At 39.8% G+C, this 22,781-nt stretch overlaps 2 protein-coding genes across 2 annotated transcripts; both read right to left on the reverse strand.

The window, feature by feature from the left end:
• Nucleotides 1-349: 349 nt before the first annotated feature.
• Nucleotides 350-4,896, reverse strand: LOC138802144 (gamma-crystallin 2-like). The gene is made up of 3 exons (XM_069985308.1): nt 4,888-4,896; nt 4,329-4,571; nt 350-625 (listed from the first exon to the last, which is right to left on the reverse strand). The coding sequence occupies exons 1-3, from the start codon at nt 4,894-4,896 to the stop codon at nt 350-352; spliced, it is 528 nt and encodes a 175-aa protein (XP_069841409.1).
• Nucleotides 4,897-11,611: 6,715 nt separating this feature from the next.
• LOC138802142 (gamma-crystallin 2) lies at nt 11,612-13,913 on the reverse strand. The gene is made up of 3 exons (XM_069985305.1): nt 13,905-13,913; nt 13,435-13,677; nt 11,612-11,887 (listed from the first exon to the last, which is right to left on the reverse strand). The coding sequence occupies exons 1-3, from the start codon at nt 13,911-13,913 to the stop codon at nt 11,612-11,614; spliced, it is 528 nt and encodes a 175-aa protein (XP_069841406.1).
• Between the last annotated feature and the right edge of the window lie 8,868 nt (nt 13,914-22,781).

Consider the following 22,781-nt stretch of genomic DNA (forward strand, 5'->3'; position numbering starts at 1 on the left):
GTAAATCAGGTTGTTTAGTGTACCTTACTCAATGCACCAAGTTGCCTAGTTTTCATATTAATTAAAATTAAAAAGGTTAACTTTTTCCATAAAAAAAACTTTAAAAAAATTTGGTTCTGTGTTTTACAAGGTACTACCGACACCAGATATTTATTTACCACTACTCTAGTGCTGGGTACCAGTGGCCATCATACCCTGTATAATAGGGGCTCATGATATGTCGGAATTTCATAAAATCTATGTTTTCTCTCTCTAGGTATACTTTAATGTTAATGCAGAAAAAATATAGAGCAATTCATTATGTGATAAAAACACTTTATTTACTTTTAAAAAATTGCAACTCATATCTCTAAAAGCAATTTATTACTTTGCGAAAAGAGCTCACTCTGGCATTCAATGCACCCCATTCACTAAACCTTCGATACTCCCCAGGTCTTAGGTAATACTGACGGCCCCGATAGTTGGGCTGCTCATAAAATATCCAGTATCCTTCAAGTACATTACAGGAGTGAATATCATGGTGATAAAACTTTTCAAAAACATGAGGACAATCTTCTGTAAACTCCTTCATCTCACCTCTGAAGTTTTCATTTTCATGCAGTCTAATCCTGTAAGGTCCATAATGCTTAAAAATTTAAGAGAAAACAAAAAACAAAGAAACAATGAATACATGATACAGCTTTACAAACATGTTACATAAAGTAATATATGTTCCAGACTTCCAAATAAATTATTAAGTCTAAACAGTGAGTGCCAGCTGCTCACTGTCAATGATGGACACCAGTGTTCGCACTTCTGTTTACAATTTTCCCCTAAGCGCGGCAATCTATAGCAATCTTAGCTTTTACGTGTGTCAGTGGTAGGAGCTGCACCTGTTAATGATTGTTTTGAACCAAGTTCCAATCATTTATCCTCACAGCCAGCAGAGTCTTACCTACCTTTGTGCTGTCTGATTCAGGGGCAGATTAACTTTACCATAGGCCCCAGGCTGTTCACCAAGCTTGGGCCCCCCCACCTCACTGTTACTATGGCAGCACTTGTGTGATGTTCATAGTAGAGGGTTGATAACGTCATAATGCCATGATTTGTGCACATCATGGCAGAAGTGTAGCCAGGGGACAATACACCAATGTAAGTAAAACTCTTTTTGGGTGGCCATGGGCCCCCAGGAGCTCTGGGCCCCCGACTACCGCCCAAAACGGACCTATTATAATCTAAGCTACTGGTCTGATTGGTAATCTGTCCCCGGAGTCTGCCTCAGTCCGACTCTAATAACATAGCGTCGATACTGATCAATGCTGGGCAAAAGTATATCATTGACCAATACAAGCAATTAGATTGTTGCTTGTAACTGTCCACTAGAGGGACCAAAAAAGCATAGAAAAAAATAATAAAAAAAATATAAAGAATTCCAAGTAAGCAGTTAGGTATTGTTAAGTGTTAGGTATTGTTGCATGTGAACTTGTCCAATCTATTAAAATCTAATGTTACTAATACTGCATGGTAAAAGCAGTAAATAAAACAGCCTCTGTCATGAAAAAATAAAGTTTTAGGTGTCAGAAAAGGACACATCTCAGCTATGTTCACACTGTGTAAAAAAAAAAAGCAAAAAGGCGGCCTCTATTTTTTTTTTATTTTATTTTTTTATTAGGCTGGATTCACACTGTTTAACATATCCATTTTTTTTTTTTAATAATGGATGTCAATAGAAAAACTGATCCTAATGGATTGTACACAATTGCATCCTTTTTTGCATGTTTTTTTTTTTTTTTTTTCATAAAACAGATATTTTAAATGGAATGAAAAAACGCAGTGCAAACCTAAGCTAACCTATTTATAGTTATCTGCACTGAAGTTTATGAAATGATGGTCACCCAATAAACATAGGGGGAAATTTATTAAAAGGCTAAAATGCCTTTTTTAGGCACAGATGGACCCAACTGCTTGCACCGCATTTTTCATTTTTCCGGCGGAAAAATGATAGTGAAACCTACGCCAGCTCTGAGCTAGCATAGGTTTCACTTTGTTCGCACGGATGGGCTCCTTGCACATGGGATTTATGTTAAGGGCAGTGCGCCTCTACTTAAATCCTCTGTGCTCTGGAGCTGCGGGGACATTTGTAAAAAATGCTGGACTTAATAAATGTCCCCCATAGTGTATAAAATAATGTCTACTGTTCCCAAAGGCCATGAAATTAATGTCCATTCCATACTTTAACAGCGGCCGTGTTTTTAAGTAGTTCAAACAAAGTACATTGAATTCACCGTTCTTTCTATTAAACTCAATGGACTTCTTAATGAAAGACACACCCAAAAGGACCCTCAGTCCGAGAATGCGAATAATGCTTCAGCAGCCTTCATTGCAATAAAGGCCGCTGAAACAGTGACCGTTATTTTGAGTATCACATAACGGCCATAAAAAATAAGGTTGTGTGAATATAACCTAAGGCTAGGTTCACACTATCTAAAACAACAGCCGATTTTCATAACACTGTCCCGTGTATTTATATGAGGAACCGCACCGGCCATTCTATCACTGCCCAATACCCCCTCCCCCTTTAAAGGGAACCTGTCACCCCCCGTACCGGGGTGACAGGCCCCCGACCCCCGTTAGAGACCCCTATACTTACCTCATCCCGCCGGGTCCCGCTTCTGGATTCGGTCGGGTCACGGAGATCTCAGCCGCTGCAGCCGGGCGCGCGCGCTGAGAGATGAGTCCAACGCTCATAGAGAATGACAGGAGAGTCCAGCGCTCCGTCATTCTCTATGAGCGTTGGACTCATCTGTCAGTGCGCGCGCCGGGCTGCAGCGGCTGAGATCTCCGGGACCCGACCGAATCCAGAAGCGGGACCCGGCGGGATGAGGTAAGTATAGGGGTCTCTAACGGGGGTCGGGAGCCTGTCACCCCGGCACGGGGGGTGACAGGTTCCCTTTAACACCCTGCAAACTGCATGCCTGTTTCCGCTTTCCCTATGCTCAGTTACAGTGTGGATGCAGACTAGCCTTGTGAGTGCCCAATAAAACCTATTACAGCTACACTTAAAAAAAAATCCCCCGAAAAGTTTTAAAGTAGTAAAATAATTTTAAAAAGTATGTAGACATAGATATTGTAATCAGACTGACCTACAGAATCAAGGTAACAGGTCAGTTTTACCACAAAGTGCACTGAATTAAAAATAAACCCAAGCCAGATATTGAATTATTGTGCTTGTTTTTTTTTTTTTATATATTTTTAGAGGGAAATTAATTGTATCATTACAAAGTTATTTCGAATTTATTTTGGGAAATTATTGTCTTAAAATTCCCCTAACAGGTCTCTTTTAGTAAACCCCTAAAATTCTTCGTAGTCACTGCTCAGGCAGCATTACCAATCCACCCCAAGATGATAGATTGGCAGACCCTATTTACAAGAGGAATACCGCACAAAAATATAGTGACAGGCAGCTCCCCCCAGGTATTATATATTCTTATACAAATATATAGTACACAGGGGATCCTGATGTGCCCATACTTGATTACTTTGCCCACAGCAGAGGTATTTAAATAGACTGCCATGTAGAATATTAGCTTGGATTCTCCATATCATCCATTCTGGCAATGTGAACAAAATATATTTTCTGCAGGTGAAGGACATAAAGGAGGAGCATGATACACATTGATCAATGATTTGTTTGCTATTATAGATTCACTTTAAAACTTCCCTTTAGTAAAATACAAGTCAGGAGACCTCTTTCCCCCTCAAATAAACCACCACATTAGGTTCTTCTGGACCTATCACAAAGTCATGGTGCATACAAGTTTCTACCCTGGGGCAATAGTGTATGGAAGGTGCTGATCAAACATCAGGTCTCTGTGTGCTGCATGACATACAGTACAATGCCTTGACAATGGCTAAAATGAGGTCCTGTGCCCAGGGTCTAATTTAGGGGTCTGGGGGAGCCATGCTCTAGGTACTTTCTAGTTTTATGTTATAGCATGTAGCTTGTGGCTACACTAGGGAGACTTTTTGTCACTTAATGATGTCACTTAATAATTTTAACATTTTGCAGAGACATATATTGCATTTGGATTGCAGCAGCTGCATGATAAATCAAAATTTGCAGTAATAATAATCTTCATTCATATAGTGACAGCAATTTCCACAGGGCTTTACCTTTTGGAAAGTGACAACCTGTAAAATAATTAACAATTGAGCAAGCAATGAGACAAAAGGAAATCCCTGTCCATAATGGCCACTAGAAATGTTCTGCATCTCGCTCTAGATGAGAGGCTAGATGATGCATCTAATTTAAACTTACTATGGCAATGTAACAAATGTGTGTATCATACCTGAGGAATCATTTGACATGACTTAATGAAGTCATTAAATCCCATCCAATTTTGGTAGTCTGGGTAGTCCCCTCTTTTCAGGTAGTACTGAAATCCTGTGTAACCTGAACGTTCATAAATCACCCAACAGCCATTCAATACTCGAGCTGAATTACATCGGCTAATAAAAGGCTGTAAATCGCTATGGTCACTGCTGCATTCGTAGGAACGTCCCTGAAAGTCATGGTCTTCGTAGAAAATTATCTAGAATATAAGCAACAATGATTTCTCAACATGTGAAAACACACAGTCTACCATGATGTTATTTTTATATTACTGAGCTAAAGTATCTGTAAGTCTCATAGTGCAATGCAATGACAAGAAAAGTCCTGATGGCATTATTTATTATGTGAGAAGGTTAAATTAGAATTTTGGTCTATGGCCACCAATGTAGTCCACCTCTCCGCTCTCTTTGGAGACCCTTTTTTGTACTCCATTTTTCCTTTGCATCTGCCTTAATTTCCGCCAGCGTATGAAGAATAGCCCTTTAAGTTGCTCATATACAGGAAAAATAACATACCTTTCCCATTCCAGTGGTCGTTTGTTGTCTTTAGTATATATGCTTTCAGGTGGCCTGGCAGCAGTCTTATATATGTAGTGCAGACTGCCAAAACTGCAGGAACTAAACAAAACTTTCTGCACAGTAAGGATGACATATACTATGTTAACATTGTTTATTGCTTCTGTTATTATTGCATGTTTGTTTTCCACTATTGCTGGTGTAGGTATAGTTTGGATAAAGGTATTTTTCCAGTAAACTAAAACAATGACAGATACATCAATAGTGTTACATAGAAAGTCGCTGCACAGAAATAAGCCCTGTTTACATTTTTGTGACCTGCTAAAAGGCACTGTTTTTATTTTCAACCCTTTAACCCTGTGAAGACTGGCCAGCCTTGACAACCAAGACAGTTTTTTTTTTCCCTTTATTTTCCTTTTGTTTAATCTTGCTATATGTTGTTTTTTGAGTGACAAGTTGTAGGTGACACTGTTGCGTATATACAGAATACATGACCTATATAATATTATTATTATTATTATTATTATTATTATTATTATTAATATTATTGTTGTTGTTGTTGTTCCTTAGAGTTGTGAAGGGTGTATATCATATAGCTACAAAAACCAGGACATGGCAGAATCAAAACAGTGTTACCTGGATTAATATATAAGAAGGTACATGGGGCAATACTTTTAGTGTTGAGGATTGGTATATCCTGATGTTTTCCACAAATTTCATTCAGACAAAAAAAAACCATCAAATATTTCCTACAAGCGACCAAACACAGTATCACATATGTAACTCTATTGAATTTTTTTTTCCTAAGGTCTAACTGTGATAAATGCCCCTTTTACCCATGACAACAACAACGGATATTTGTGCATACAGCTTAAGGCTATGTTCACACAAGGGTATTTTTGAGTAAAGAACGGTTGCTAATTGCAATGGAATCAGCGTCCATTCTTTACTGCAGGGGCGGCATTGCATTAAAGTCATTGCAATGCCGTCCGTTGCATGCACACATCGTTATTTTAACACTCGTTCTTTAGAATGGGCGTTAAAATAATGTATGTGACTATTATTTCCGGACGTAGTCTACAGAACAGCGCACAGAAATAATAGCTGTTCACACAAAGTAAAGTTGGCCGGTGGCCGCACTTTACATTGTAGTGAATGGCTAATTGATTTGCGGGCACACCTGATGGTGCCCGCAAGTCAATTGTTAAAAAAGAATGTTCCTGCAGCCGATACAGAGGTGTTGGCTGCAGGAACGTGCTGAATGCAGCCCGTCGGTCAGCAGTTGCTATGCAAACGGACACTGTTAAGTGTAGTGTGAACATAGCCTATCTCAAACCTTATATACACACCAAACCAGCTGACACATGACTTCCCTTATAAGCCACATGCTACTAGCATTGAAAGTAGAAAGTGGTCATATTAGTGTGAATCAAATGTATATTTTTCTTGCAAAGTTAACCTCTTTAGGACCCATGCCGTACGGGTATGTAATGGAATCCTGTCTCTTAAGGACCCATGCCGTATCCGTACGTCATGGAGTCCACCGGTGCTTTGAAGTGAGCTCAGGAGCTGAGCTCACTTCAAAGCATGTGGGGACTGGCTGCTATATGCAGGTCCTCACTGTTAATGACGGGCCGCCGCGATCGTGCGGCCGCCCGCCATTAACCCCTGCAGCTGTGCTCCTGTCACTGACCAATCGGGACCCTCGCAGCTTGACTGCGGGGGTTACGATCATCCTATCTGACTGCCGGAGGTCTCTTACCTACCTCCTGGCAGTCAGTTAGGCGATCACTGTATAGAGTCTGCATAGGCAGGCTCTATGCAATGATCGCAAATTACACTGATCAATACTATGCTATGGCATAGCAGTGATCAGTGTAAGAAATCCAATGTAAAAATGTTCAAGTCCACTAAGGTACACATGTGGCAGCAGAGACCACTGTGTCAGACTCAAAAGAATACACCACTTTCTGCAGGACATACAGCAACTGATAAGTACTGGAAGTAGTTGAAATGTTTAAATAGAAGTAAAGTACAAAACTATTTGACTTTCTGTCACCATTAGAAAGATTTTTTTTGAAGCTGGAGTTCCCCTTTAAGGGACATTAGTTGTTCCAGAGTTCCAATGGCTTTATGTTACCAAGGAGGCTTTGTAAATGTTGATGTCATTTTACTTTGCTTAGTACACCTCAAATATAAAAGTCTTGTGGGTGCATCACAGGGTTAAACTGTTGAGGTGTTAAGTAAAAAGTTTAGCTAAGTCTAGTATTTTCATCAGTGAGAGGAGATAATTGTTAATCCCCAAAGTGTAGTTTCTGATGGACAAATGGGGTTCTTTAGTGATGATATGCACAAGGACATGGCCTGGTCTTACCATGATCTGACGATGATTTGGCTAGCTTTTTATCTATTATGCAATACTTACTGGAAAGAAAGAAGTCACTATAACGTAACCATGACAAGTGAGGGAGATTTTCTGTCCACAATATATGTTGCCCTCAACAATTTTGTAAAATTTTCCTATTTAAAGAAGTCTGGTGAACATTATAATTCCCCTAGAGGCAGGGGCAGGGGGGACCATAATAAATAAGCTCTATTTACTCCCTGTGCCTCGAGTGTTTCCTGGACTCCCGCCAGGCTCCCGCTCAGCTAGTCAGTGACTGGGGTGGGACACTGCTTCAGTCACTGATTGGTTAGGTGGGAAATCCATCACCTGGGTTTGGTATTTTGCCCCAAGTTGTGACAACATTGCAATTTGGGGGGAAATGAATTCTGGGGTCTGTGTTGCAGGATAGGTTTATTATGTTCCCCTGCCTCCTGAAAAAATTATCATTTTTGCCAGATTTCACTTTTAGTATTTGTGATTTGTTAGATGTACAAGTGTTACAAACTGTGTAAGTACAGTTGTTAGTATTGGACACAAGAACAAGGTATCTTCCTTGCAATTCAACAGTAAGGCATATTCCATGCATAGTTCATAAATACGGAAGTTGTGCTACAGAACAGAGTTTAGAGTTTCTGGCATCTTCATTCAGGAGTAGTGTTGATTGAACTGTTCGAGAAAAGTTAAGTTTGAGTCGAACATCTCGATTTTCTCGGTTTTGAACTTTTTACTGTTCATTCGAGTTAGTGTTTGAGTTCAAGTTTGAGCGCCTTTTTGCCAGCCAATCAGTGCAGAGCACATAGAAGTGTCAGAAACGTCATTGCTGAGTTGTAGCGGTCTCATTGGCTGCTAAAATCACATGACCATCTCATATATTTATATATCACTGTGATGTGTTCTGGGCGCCAATTTCTGCTCACTCACTGTGCTGTACAGACTGCTCTCTGTCTGTCTGTTTGTCTGCTTGCATGCTGCTATTTAGCTTAGTTAGTTAGTTAGTTAGTAAGTGGGGTGTTTAACAAGCTCAGGGACTTAGGGACAAGCTTAGGGACTTAGAGAGAAGCGTAGACTTAGTTAGATGGCATTTTCCTCTCCATAGACAGCAATAATTGGGTTTGGTAAAGCTGGGTGACCTCCATTATTTTCTTATTCACACTCAGTGCCCAAAAGTCCATTCATGTCAGTTTTTATTGCTGAATAATAGTATAAAAACCGTCTCCCCATCTGTCATACAAATCAATCAATCATACATAGGAGTTGCTTAGTTACATTTATCCTGAGTTGTTAAAAGTTAATTTTTGTCAGTTTTGAGGGTTAAATATCATTCAAATACACCATCATACAGATTTTAACAGGGGAATTCCCCACAAAAATCATTTTTTTGCATTAATAGCTTTCACTCTTTTTAATATCAAAGCTGGGTGACCGCCATTATACTGACTACTATACATGATGCTGGGAAAGCTGGGTGACCACTAATATACTGACTACTATACAAGATGCTAGGAAAGCTGGGTGACCTCCATTATACTGACTACTATACAAGATGCTGGGAAAGCTGGGTGACCTCCATATGCTGACTACTATACAAGATGCTAGGGTGACTTCCATTATACTGCCTACTATACAAGATGCTGGGTGACCTCCATTATACTGCCTACTATACAAGATGCTGGGAAAGCTGGGTGACCACCAATATATTGACTACAATACAAGATGCTAGGAAAGCTGGGTGACCTCCATATACTGACTACTATACAAGATGCTAGGAAAGTTGGGTGACCATCATTATACTGACTACTATACAACATGCTAGGAAAGCTGTGTGACCTCCATTATACTGACTACTATACAACATGCTAGGAAACCTGCCGCCTCAACTCTGCTACATTACTACCGCCTCAACTCTGCTACATCACTGCCACCACAACTCTGCTACGTCAATGCCACCTCAACTCTGCTACATCACTGCCGACTCAACTCTGCTACGTCACTGCCTTACTACCTCAACTCTAGCAAATCACCACCTTACTACCTCAACTCTGCTACATCACTTTACTACCTCAACTTTGCTATGTCACTATCTCAACTCTGCTACCTCAAATATCCATTGAAAGGAATGAAGTATTTTACCCTCTTCATTCTAAGAGCCAAATTTTTTTCACTAAGTTGTTCCATGTATCCAGTTTATTCTTCTGGATGGTAATTCCAGCTTCTCCTCACCTGTATAGGTATAAAAATGAACCTGAACATCTCCCATGGACTGGGTTTGAGTTCGAGTCAAACCTCGACGTGAACACTACTACTGTTCGAGGTTCGACGCGAACATCTTACTGTAGTATGCAGTGACGGATCATGCTCATAGGAGTGAATAGGTGGAAGTAATTCGTAGTTTAGATCTATTTAACCCCCAGATTTTTCACAGAAGTAGTGAGTTTTCACAAGTTTCTGTAGATGCTTAAAGTGTATTTATTGTGCAGAAGAGGATCTACAGGCCATCACATTAATCAAACTCGGCGTTTCGGTGTAACATACACCTTTGTCAGGACCATCCTACAGACCATTCATTACCTCACTATAAGTGTCTTATATATATGTCCTCACACACAACATTTTGTCAAATGCACATCATTCACTAATGTAACATAAACCTCTTGCTGACAAATTCATTTAGTCACTTCCTATGTCATATACTCCATTCAGATGCATTGTCTTATATCCCATGCATTACATGCCTCATTCATTCAGATAAAACCATATTCAAACATCCATTCCATATAACCTTTCTCCATTTCCTATCATTCATTTATATACACACATATGCAGAGACTTTTTAACCTTTATTTAGGACAGTTTACACTCACACATAGAGATTGCTGCAACAGGGCAATCCCCTAGCTACCAATACACATCGCAGCCTCAATAACACCACCCCTATACAGCGTCATTATGCCAACATCATTAGAACAGTACTGCATGATCCGACGCAGATGGCGCCGGCGCCACACCTCATGACGCCACCAGCATCTATACTCACAGTACGCATGCGCCGCATCCCTCATAAGCCGGAAGTGACCCCATCACACAGTACACTCCGCGATCAAATCTCGCCAGCCACTCATCAGCACAGCTGACAACCAGTTAACTTTCTGCCAGCCTGCAACTCCATCCGTCTAATCTCATCTTTGCCTATCTCTGCCAAACACTCACAATCTCTCTTCCATTACAGCCTTACATCCTCATCACAAGGATTTGTTAGGATTACATTGTGCATCCACTATACAGGTAGTACACACTCCTCCATCATCTCATATCCCCCACACAGACTTAGCTACAGTATCTTTGATAGATAAGTGACTCCACCTATTTTGTTGACCAGTCAATGTAAGAGAGGGGGGCCTGAGCAGTAGTCTGCGTGAGGAAGTGATTGCATACGGTGTTCCTACCTTGCTCCCTTATACAAATAAAATCTTGGAGCTATTCCATCTCGGAAGGTACTTTTCAAACCTAGGCATTTTATGACATGGCATTTATTAGACACTATGGGGGAAATTTATTGAGGGCTTTGCACGTATTTTTAGGTGAATAATTGGATTTTTCAACCTTTTTTGGTTTAAGGTCTTTTTATGAGACAGTCTTTGACAGGTAATAATTTTTAAGATTATCTGCCTGCTTTAAGTATTCATCCAAAAGTCTGCATAATCTGATATTATCATCCAATTTCAAATTTGCAATTTTTTTAAAAAAGGCACACAAACTGTTACATATCTCGTCACTACCAGGTGAATTTGTGTGCAGAATTTTCTTTTTTTCTTTTTTACTTTTTTTTTTACTTTTTACTTGAATACATTCATTATGCTACATTTTAATAAGTCAGTCACAAAATATACACCAATTCTCATTAAAAGAGTCACACGAATTAGGCTCCTTAGTAAATATCCCTATTTATGTACTCAATGTAAACATTGTGTATACCTCTTTTTGGGGACTGACATTTTACCTGGATGTTGTGTAGCAAATGCTGTGTTACAATTATATCTTAATAAAACTTGCATTGACTTCCATAGTAATATTGTTTGTAGGACTGGAAAAAAATATATGTCCATCCTGTCAGCCTGCAGTATTGATCCAGAGATAGTAGCCAATTTTCCTAATTTTCTTAAAATTCCTTCCTGAATCTGGCAAAAAGAGTAAGTACCTGGATCAATTACCCAGTCTTAAGAAAAAACAGATAGTACCGTTTCATTGCTATAAATAATGACATATACACATATTAGTTTCAGAAGCTTCATGTTTATTATATTTAAAGATGTAATATCATCTTTTCCAGTATCAGGCAATTTAACAGACATCCAGCACTCTTCTGAAGGAACTCACTCTTGCATTGAGGGATCCCCAGTCGCTGAAACGCCTGTATTCTCCAGGCTTCAGAAAATACTGCTTTCCGCGATAATTGGGCTGCTCATAAAAGATCCAGTGACCTTCAAGCACATTACAAGAGTTGATATCATGGTTCTTAAAGAGCTCCAAGACAGAAGGACAGTCTTCTAAAACTTCCATCATTTGACCTTTAAATTCTTCTTTCTCATAAATCCTTAGTTTGTGGGGGCCTCTTTGCTACAAAAGTAGAAAAAGTATATAAATAATACTTAAAGATAATATGTAATAATAATAATATTAATAATAATAATAATTCAAAGGGTACAAATCCGTATAAAATTAAACATTACATAGTAACAACCTAATTATCCATTAAAACAATTGTGAGGGCCTCGCTAGCAAGCGCTTCCAAACCACACGTGTCTTTATCTATAATTTCCAAATTCTCATGAAACCATTTTAACACAATAATCTGGACATGCTATCAGATCACTCAAAAGTAGAGATGAGCGAACCTGGAGCATGCTCGAGTCCATCCAAACCCGAAAGTTCGGCATTTGATTAGCAGTGGCTGCTGAACTTGGATAAAGCCCTAAGGCTATGTGAAAAACATGGATATAGTCATTGGCTGTATCCATGTTTTCCAGACAACCTTAGAGATTTATCCAAGTTAAGCAGCCTCAGCTAATCATATGCCGAACGTTCGGGTTCGGATGGACTTGAACCCGAACCCGGTTTGCTCATCTCTACTCAAAAGGCATTATTTACTTAACAATCATTGTGTGTCCACAGATAAACAAATACAGCATCTACATCTAGTGTCAGAGGGTCATGGAATCACGTTGTAGTAAAACGCTGACAATCTCCCACCATACAATTTACATAGTTAAGTTACATAGTTAATACGGTTGAAAAAAGACACATGTCCATCAAGTTCAACCAAGGAGGGGATGGATACAGGGAAGGGGGAGGGGTGATAGGATGTCTGAGTTGATGTGTACAAGAAAATAGGGATAAAATAAAAAGGTTTGCTGTGTATAATGGTCTAGCAACCTTTTAAAAATTATAGAAATCGCAACTCAGCTATCATGTAATATTTTGTTCTTGAAAAATTAATCTGCACAGTGTTTGTTTTTTTTTTACTCTAAGCGCAACAAAGACATTTTTCTAAAATCTGCACATAAAATTTTTTCTTGTTTCCACCAAAAGAAAAGAGAGGATATTAGATGTATTTTTGAAGTGCAGAAAGCATAAGTCTTCAAGTGATTGTATACATGGAGTATGAACGAATAAGAGAGGGTTAAGTTAGAACCTGGGACTGCTGTGGACATGAGTTTAGGTTAGAAAGCAAGAAGTTCAGTTTTTGAAAGATTTTAGATTAAGGCTATGTTCACACAATGTCCAAAAACGAAAAAAGGTGTCCGCTTTTTGTGGTAAAAAAAAAAAAAAGACATCCGTCATTTAATTGACTTCAATAAATTGCATTGACGTCTATGGAATAATGGACATCTTTTTTACACAGTGTATTAAATGACGTCCACCTGAAAAGACATCCGTCATTTAATACACTGTGTGAAAAAGACATGGGTTATTCCATAGTCTTCATTGCAGTTTATTAAAGGCAATTAAAATGATGCAATAATGGACAACTTTTTTCTTTTTTGGACTTTGTGTGCACCTTGCCAAAGAAAGGACAGAGGACAATCACTGTGTTTTTACTAGACTGGTTTGTAAGTGTTACTGCATGTACTGGTTTATAGATGTATAAAGGATATACCACCTACCTGTGGAATGACGCGGCAAGACCTGATGGAGTCGCTGAATCCCATCCACTGCTGATAGTCAGGATATTCTCCTTTCTTTAGGAAATATTGGTGGCCCAAATAGTTAGGACGTTCATACAGCATCCAGCAACCACTGTCTACTCGGATGGAGTTACAGCGGCTGAAGTAAGAATGGAGGTCAGCACAGTCACCACTACACTCATAGCAGCGGCCCTGGAAGTTCCTGTCCTCATAGAAGATAATCTAAAATAAAGATAAAGGTGTTCAGTACACACACACACAAATTAATGCTGATAAAAAAAGTCTATTTAAGAAAATCCTGAAAAGCCTTAAATAATAAACTTGTAGCTTATTATTATGAAGTATTTTTACAAATACATATTGTCAATAGCTAATATTAGGTATGCTACCATTATATAGAATTATTGTAAAGTTACACACTAAGAATATCAGCGTATATCATGTTTTACCTTTCCCATTTTAGCTGGACTGTGGATGCAATTGCCAGTACCTAGTGCACAGCCTTGTAGCTCTTATATATATCACATCCATGCTCGATCTGCAGAATTTAACAAAGGGAAACATTTTCTGTGCAGTCAGGGAAAATTTCCCTCCACGCTCGATTTCCACTATTAGGTTGGCTAATTGATATTAGATACACATTTTAAAGAGTCGGGTTAATTTTTCAGCTATTTTTTACTGTGTTTCTACATTTCTTATTCAAGTTTGCTGAATGTATATACATCATAATCTCTCACAGATTCTAAGGTGATACTTTTACAATTACAAAATGATTTAACCGCCATGGCAAATTAAGTTTATTTGCAAAATGTACAAACTTTGTGTGCTGCAACTCTCTTCTTCAAATCTTGTCAAGGAATTGTCAATGGGGTCCAGGTAACTGTGATGGCCCCCTTAGAATTTTTCAGAACATTTTTTTAAACCAAGCCTTGAAGTATGCTTGGCATCATGTCCCATTGAAAGGTCCAATGTTGCCCAAAATTCAGCCTCTTGACACTTTTTATCCATCCTGCCCACCTCACAATGCTAATTTGCTATAGCAAAGGAAGTAAAGATGCCATAGACCATCACTGAGCTACCGCAACATTCATTGTAAGCAGGGTATTCTTTTTAGCACTTGCATCACTCTTTCTTTACATATGGCTGGTCCATAAGACTGGAAAGTTACTGTTTAACTTCATTACACCATAGAAAAAAAAATCACAAAACTTCTCTGGCTTATTTATATGGCTTTGTGCATTTACAAGCTGATGTTTCTTGTGGGTTTTGATCAGTAGAGGTTTACACCTTGCATTTCAGGGATGAAGACCTTCAATGATTAGTATCTTAGTAGTATTACCAGGGTCCCTTTAACATAAACCCCTTCCATACCCAGGATGTCCATGTACCTCACAGGTCAGGTGACTGAGTATGGCACAGGCTCAGCCAGTTTTATTGACAACCTCCTCCTGGTATGGACTGGGACACCTCAGGAAGCAAGCAACTTTGTATTGTACATTAACTCCAATAATCTAAATCTTAGATTTACACAACATTTTGATTTGCATGAGATTCCTTTTTTAGATGTTTTGCTATATTTCGATGAAAACAAAAAAGTTTGTACTACCCTCTATAGGAAGCCTACCTCTGGAAACGTCCTTCTTCATGCGTCGAGAAGCCACCCCAAATACGTCATCCGGAATCTCCCCATTGGCGAATTTGTCCGGGAACGTCGTTTTTGCTCTAATCAAATACAGTATGAACTAACATGTCAAGATTTGGAAGGCCGTCTATTGAGTAGGGGCTATTCCACACACATCATTCGTAGAGCTAGGAATATAGCGGAAAGACATGACAGACCTTACCACTTGAGGGACAGAAAATGCAACATATCTCCACAAAGTGTGAACACGGACCCACAAACTAAAGACACCACACCTATCCTACTTACTTTCTCCACACAATTTAGCTCCCAGTTCCATTCTATTAAGAGTATTATCCACAAATACATATCTATACTTTATCAGGATAACACATATGAAAAGATCCTGAAATCAGGAGTGAGATGTGTGGCTCGCAGGGTTATAACCTTGGCTAATGTCTTGTCCCTCAGTATATTACCTGACCGTACTACTCCTCATCGCACCTGGCTAGATCTACAAGGTTTTTTTCCCTGTGGTCTTCCCAGATGTTCTAGCTGTAAAAAATGTTCAGTCTTTTGTTCTTTCTCTTGTGATCGTAACTTCAATATAAAAGCATTCATGAATTGTAATTCATACTATGTTATTTATTTAGCAGAGTGTTCGCTGTGCCACTTGCAATATGTGGGATCTACAAAGCGCAAACTTAAAGTGAGAATTGCGGAACACTTGGCGGACATTGGCAACCATTTCATGTTGGCCCAAAAAGTCCATGTCGGGTCTATCCCGACACTTCATGGAGGTCCGCCAAGGTGATGTGTCCGGTTCTTCGGTCAGCGCCATTGAAAAAGTTTATACACCCAGAAGAGGTGGTGATCGTGTCCATCTGCTTCGTAACCGCGAGGCATTAGGGACCAAATTCCCCTCAGGTTTAAACCTAAAAAATTATCTATCATTGATATATTAAAATATTTTTTTTTCTTTTCAAAAAAAATTTTTTTTTCAAATGTTTTTATTTATTTTTTTTATTGCCTTGTTGCAATATTGTCTTATATGATCTTGCTAATATGCATAATATGGTATTTAGGTATATTCTCTTTCTCCATTAATGTATTTTGGTCACATGCACTCCTTCTCTCTAAGGGGTTAATGTTCCAAACGGCCTTGGATAATCAGCTGATCTCCTCGGCCTCACTCCTCCCCTTTGGGGTGTATCCATGTTCATTGTGCTGCATTCTCTAACATTTATAAGCTTGTAACTTTGTACTGTATAATTGCCATGGTTAAGGAATATTGTTTTCCAAAACGCGTAAGCGCTATTTTAATATTTTGTACCTGACTTTCCATTGCAGGCTCAGCTAACACCCACTGGTGATGACCAACATGTTATGATCAGTAAAGATTGGGGCATTTAAATAGTTTTTCTGTAAAATCCCAAGAGTCTAGGGGTCAAAGCAGATTAAATCAAAGTTTACACCGCTTAGGCAATTACAGCCTCATTAATCATATAGGTAATGCATATCCCCAGGGTGTGTGGTGTATCTGGGATCACAGGTTATAATATAGTAGAATTGTTTCAATGCCATGTAGGTTCTTGGATGTGGCTCGGTCCCTATTGCTATCATATACTGAGACTTCTACTGAGGACTCCCCATAAAAAGGATGACCCAGTGCATCTTTCCGTAAGGCCTTATAAAGCCTTAGCAAGACCAGGAGCTCCCATAAAATGCCAAATGTTGTTTCACTGGGAATAACCCAATTTTATCAGTGGGATTGATGTAGATAAAAAATGTTGGCATGTTAGCTAAATGAATGTACAGTGGTACTTTGGTTTAAGAGTAACTTGGATTAAGAGCATTTGGTAAGAAGAGCTCACAGTTTTTCAAAATTGTAACTTGGTTTAAGAGCATTGCTTTGGTTTAAGAGCTCCTGTACTGGGTGGGAAAGAGTGGGGGAGGGGCATGGTCTGCATAGCGGGATCTACAGCACTGTACACTGACCCAGGAAGTTTCCCTCACCTTCCAAATCATGGCAGATCTACTTCAGGCTGGGGCTTGCATCAGGGGACAGTACTGTGGAGAAAATCTCTTCGTAGCTGTAACCCTCTCTCTTCCTGGACAAAGAGTGCTGCAGTTATGTGCCCACATCTGCCATGCTCATTCCCATGTGCCACCATGCTCCCTGCAGTCTCTGTCAGACCTTGTGTTCCCCATCCTCTCCATTCCTGCTATAATGTGCCTGCACTTACACTCAAGTATACACACTGCTGCTCTAATGTGCCTGCACTTACACTCAGCTATTCACACTGCTACATAGTAAAGGTTCTGTCACTGTCCTCCTGCACAGCTCTGTGATTCTCACTTGCTGATTTGCCTATGCTGAACACACACCCCATTGCTGTCATGTGACCACACAGACCTCTGAAAGCAGCCCTGAACAGTAACTTATAATTCAGCTGTTGGTTTCTCATTGTTTTGTTTCATTTTTTCTACAGGTTATTCAGAATAAAATATCATTATTTTGGGGGGTGTTGAACCAATTTTCTGCATTTCAATGATTTCTTATGGGAACATTTGCTTTGGTTTAAGAGTGGACTTGGATTACAAGCACAGTCCCAGAACGAATTATACTCGCAATCCAAGGCACCACTGTATTTACAAAAATAATTAACTTGACAAGCCCTACAAGTATAACTATAATAGTGGAGATGGAAATATCACTTCAAAGTCAGTGTTTCACACTTGGAGTTTTAAAACATTGCAGACTGGGGAAAATGGGAATGTATGCAAAGTCAGAGATCTCTCTAAAAGAAAGGATTATCCATCTGTAGGCAGCTGCTTATGAATTATTCCCCCTCATCATTACAGATCAAGGTGCTGACTGGCTAGAGAGGCTTCTCATCGTTAGACCAAAGGGTTTAAGCCCCTCCTTGGAAGAAAGCTACCATAAAAAGGTGATGTGAGAGTTGTGTTGCATATTCTTTCTTTCCAAAATTCCCAGTGGAGCATGAATGGCCTGTAAGTCTACTTATGTCTTTACACCCTGCAGGAGAAATTTAACCCTTGATAAACCTCTCAATAACAAGCACCTTACTCTACACTGACGAGTGGCAATATCTCTGAAACAGCTGTCTGCAGACGGGTAATTTCTTCTGGAGAGATCTCTAGCTTGGTAGACATTCCCAGTCATGTTTTAAGACATCTAGTTGGAGCAAGACACTGGAGGGATAATTAAAATGAAAACTCTAAAACAGGCGGAGAAACCTACAAAATTACTGTGAGTTTCATTTCCATCATATGGCTATGTTCTCATATAGTATTTTAGTCAAACATGTCTGTTTGTATTTTGGTAGCCAAAATTTTTACTTCTATTAAAAAATCTCAAGTCTTCCTCTACTTATCAGCTGCTGTATGTCCTGCAGGAAGTGGTGTTCTCTTTTCAGTCTGACACAGTGCTCTTCTGACATCTCTGTCCGAGACAGGAACTGTCCAGAGCAGTAGAGGTTTTTGGGGGGGATTTGCTACATTTCCTGCAGGACATAAATCAGCTGACAAGTATGGCAAGACTTGAGATTTTTAAATCGAAGTAAAATATAAATCTATATAACTTTCTGAAACCAGTTGATTTGAAAGATAACAATTTTCACAGGATAACCCCTTTAATTGCAAACCACACCTGAACTGGAGACAAGAGTGGTGCTGTCTCTGGAAGAAAGTGGTCATGTTTTTGTAGCGCTGAATAACCCCTTCTTAAAACTTCTGACATATCATAGTGACGTATCAGTAGTTTTCAGTAGTATGGGTCCAGGTGCTAAGACCCTGCCGGTTGCTAGAACAAAGGGTCAGACAAACCAGCAGTGCATACTCTGCCCCTTCATTTCTGCTGTAACTGCTAATATGTGCAGTCTACGGAATTATAGGGAGCCTATGGAACTTCCAGCAATTACAAATACCGTAAGTATCATAGGCTCCGGAAGGGGGAGAGTGTATGCTGCTGGGTGTGTCTGCCCCTTCATTTTAGTGATCGTGGGGGTATCAGCACCCCGGACCCCCACAGATGCAAACATGTCAGGAGTTTGTTTATTTTATGATCGTTACACCTTAATTTGTAAAAACAAGTTCTACAGTGGTTGAGGTATGTATTTTGTGCTTATCATAAGTACAGTCTTACTGTACATTGTGTCATGGAACCTTGTGCATTTATGCATCTGTAAAACTTCAAGGGATTACAACTATTTTCACATTTACAACAAGTAACATTATCCCATGTGTTATATAAGCATAGTAAGCTAGATGTGTTTGTGCTCACCTGTTTTCAGTTAATTTAATTATTAATCGATAAAATATATGCAGTGCTCTAGTTAATGGTTTTCTAGACCCAGGAGGAAATTTCAGCCAGCAGGCCAATGCTGGCAGCAATAGTCTTTGGTGATAGGGAAGAAAGCTCTGGCAGTGTAATCTCTTGATAAAACATGTTCATTATCATTATACTGTAAATAAAGCAACAATAGACCGTACTGTTAAACTAACACAGCTGGCATTGCTTTTTTTCAGTTGAATGAAAAGTGTTGAATACAGACAAAGATAATTGAAATAAAACTATTTGAAATGTAATTGCTAGATCTGTTGAGTCCATTTGTTAAATAGGCAGTAGAGTCACAGTGTAATATTTCTAGTGAAAAAATGATGACTTAACATGCCTTATATTCATCATTGCAAATGTAATTTTTCTTATATCAAAGCATTCTACTTATTTTTCCATATTTGAATGTCAGAAGTAGAAATGAATTTCCACTAAAGGACAGGGCACTTTTCTTCTCACCACCAGGCTGGCACTGATCGGAGTCCTTCTCCTTCCCTTTTCTTCTACTTCTGACTAAGGCGGCCATGAAGACTTTTCTCAAATACATCTCTGCAGAGGGGTTCCCCCATTATTATATAATATGGTAAGAATGTCACCATTGCCCCAACTGTGTCCAACTATGCTGCTTTGTAATGCCACCACGTACCGTATATGTTTTTATGGTACAAGCAACCTAAAAAAGGAACTGATAAACAAGAAAATGTCATGTGATATCAACCCCTTATACTTATAGTGTAGTGCTGATATTTTTACTATTACATTTAGTGTATGCAAATTACCTGGTCATTGTCCTACTGACAATTTAAATGGGGAGTGGACCCAAAGGCATTATGGATTCTCCTGATTCATTCTATTGATCAGTCAGGGCAAGAACACTCAGACCCCAACTGACAAAAACTTAAAAGTTATACTTTCCTGGGCTCCCGGCTTGCATCATCTTAAAAATTTGGCTTCATCATCTGCAATCAGCCAATCAGTGGGTTAGGCAGGACACCACGGCAGCCTCTGATTGGCTGGGTAGAGACTCCTGCAGTTACCCCTCAGCCAATCAGTGGCTGCAGCAGTGTCCTGCCTCAGCCGCTGATTGGCTGAGTGCATATTAAGGAGCCAAAGATAGAAGTCGCCGCATGCTGGAAGTCCAAGAGTTTAAGTTTAAACACCCCCCCCCCCCCACAACAGAGCACAGTCTGGACCCAGGGGGTTAAGTGGGGATGCTGAGGGCCAGACTGTAATTTTTTGGCCCAAAATTCTAATCCCCTCTAATTTCAATGGGGTTCAGATTCAGTTCTGGGTTTGAGTTCAGTCTGGGTACCTAAACCCAGACTGGGTACCCAAACATTTACAGATCCGCTCATTCCTAGTCAAACTTTTTTAATAGTGACAGGTACACTTTAAGGCTATGTTCACACTACGTATATTTCCTGCCGTAGTGCGAACCGCAAATATACGCCCGTAGTTTTGAGGTTGATGCGTACGCTTGGAAGTATACAATTTCCGACCACACAATGCACACTACGTATGAGCCTACGGCCGGATCGTATAAGGCGCCGTGAAAAATGAACAAGTCCATTGTTTGCGGCCGGAACTGTTCCAACTCACGGCCGTGGATTTCCATGCGGTCCCGTACGGAGTACTTACTTCAGCCAGCCTGAACTTGATTTTTAGATCCAAAAGGTTCTGTGTGTTTTATTGGGCTGGGCGAAGATTTCCAAGTGAATGACCTGTTTCAGATCACTTCGAAACAAGCTAGGAAGCATAACTGTACTACGGGTGTATGTTCGCAGTTCGCCCGCATGTTCGCAATCCGGCCGCATGTCTATTTTTCCCACGGCCGTAGTTTAAGCCGCACATGTCCAGCCGCGTACGAACTACGGCCGGACATATACGTTGTGTGAACATAGCCTAAAGAGGATATGTGATAAGTTTAAACTAAGCATCAAGGGGGATGACTTTTAGATTTAGGCAGCATGAGTTTGATGCTTTGAAAGAAAAAAAATCTCTATATCTTGAGAATAGAGTGTATAAAAACTAAATAAAACACTGTAATCAGGACTCCAAAGGCTACAAACTGATATGCATGACTAGTTTTCAAACTAGCCAAAGATACTCTTTAAGAACAGGGAAAAACATGTATAGATGCGTTAGAGCCTTCTGCACACAGCTAGTTGGTGTGCATGAGGACTTGGAGATCTCAGATCAGAGTCATGTGAAAATATGGCATTGGTCATTTTGGACCACCTATATTTCTGAAAAAGCATTACTCACTTCATCCGAGCTCTGCATTTCATTACTGCAGCTAGGTCACATGAATTCTAATCAGCCGCCATCTACACTTTCACACTTCATCCTGCTCTGGGCTCTTCCATCGATCCCATGATACATCAGCAGAGCATCACATGGACAGCTAGAGCCAGTACTACCTATGGCTGCTGGTTACATAGCATAATAATCCTCACTTCTATATTCTCCTTAAGGGTAGGTTCACACACACCATATTGCAGTGAATATTCTGCTGCGATACGAAGCAGATACGCAGCAGATTTGATGTAAATAACTGAACACAGCATCAAATCTGCACCATCAAATCTGCTGCTGATCTGCTGTGCATCGGTCGTGTGTGTTAGCACCCTAATAGACTAAAATACCATAACTATGCAAACAGAGAGGCTGCGCTGTCATCTCCTCCATTATAACTGAGTGACAGGAGCTGTATAATCTGCATTTTAGTGAATGGATTGTAGTCATTCCAGTAAGGCAGTGATCGATCCTTTATGTACTGTACTATGTAGATAGATAGGAAGATAGACAGATAGATGGATAGATAGATAGATAGATAGATAGATAGATAGATAGATACAGTAGATAGACAGATAGATAGATAGATAGATAGATAGATAGATAGATAGATAGAGCGGAAGACAGAAGTCGCCACATGCTGGGAGCCCAGGAGGGTAAATTTAATCCGCCCAACAGAGCACAGTCTGGCCTCAGGGGGTTAAGTGGGGATGCTATGCATCTCCACTTAACCCACTGACGGCCAGACTAAAACTTTTTGGGCCCAGAAATTCAAGTCCCCATTGCTTTCAATGGGGTCCAGATGGGGTTCCAGGTTGGAGTTCAGACATTTTTTACTGGGCACAAAAGGTACCTGATGTGGAAGCTTATCTCATTCAATTCAATAGGATGAGCTACACTACCAAGTGCAACCGGTGGCAGCCTTGGCACCATTCAGGATGTTTGGCACTGGACAGGGAACACCAGGATTGGCAAATTCGCCACTGGCGCCCTGTGCTCTTCACAGAACAAAGTATTCAATATCTCATTCATTCAGATCTAGGATGTGTA

This window comes from Dendropsophus ebraccatus, chromosome 9 (assembly GCF_027789765.1).
Source record: "Dendropsophus ebraccatus isolate aDenEbr1 chromosome 9, aDenEbr1.pat, whole genome shotgun sequence".
Classification (NCBI taxonomy): Eukaryota; Metazoa; Chordata; class Amphibia; order Anura; family Hylidae; genus Dendropsophus; species Dendropsophus ebraccatus.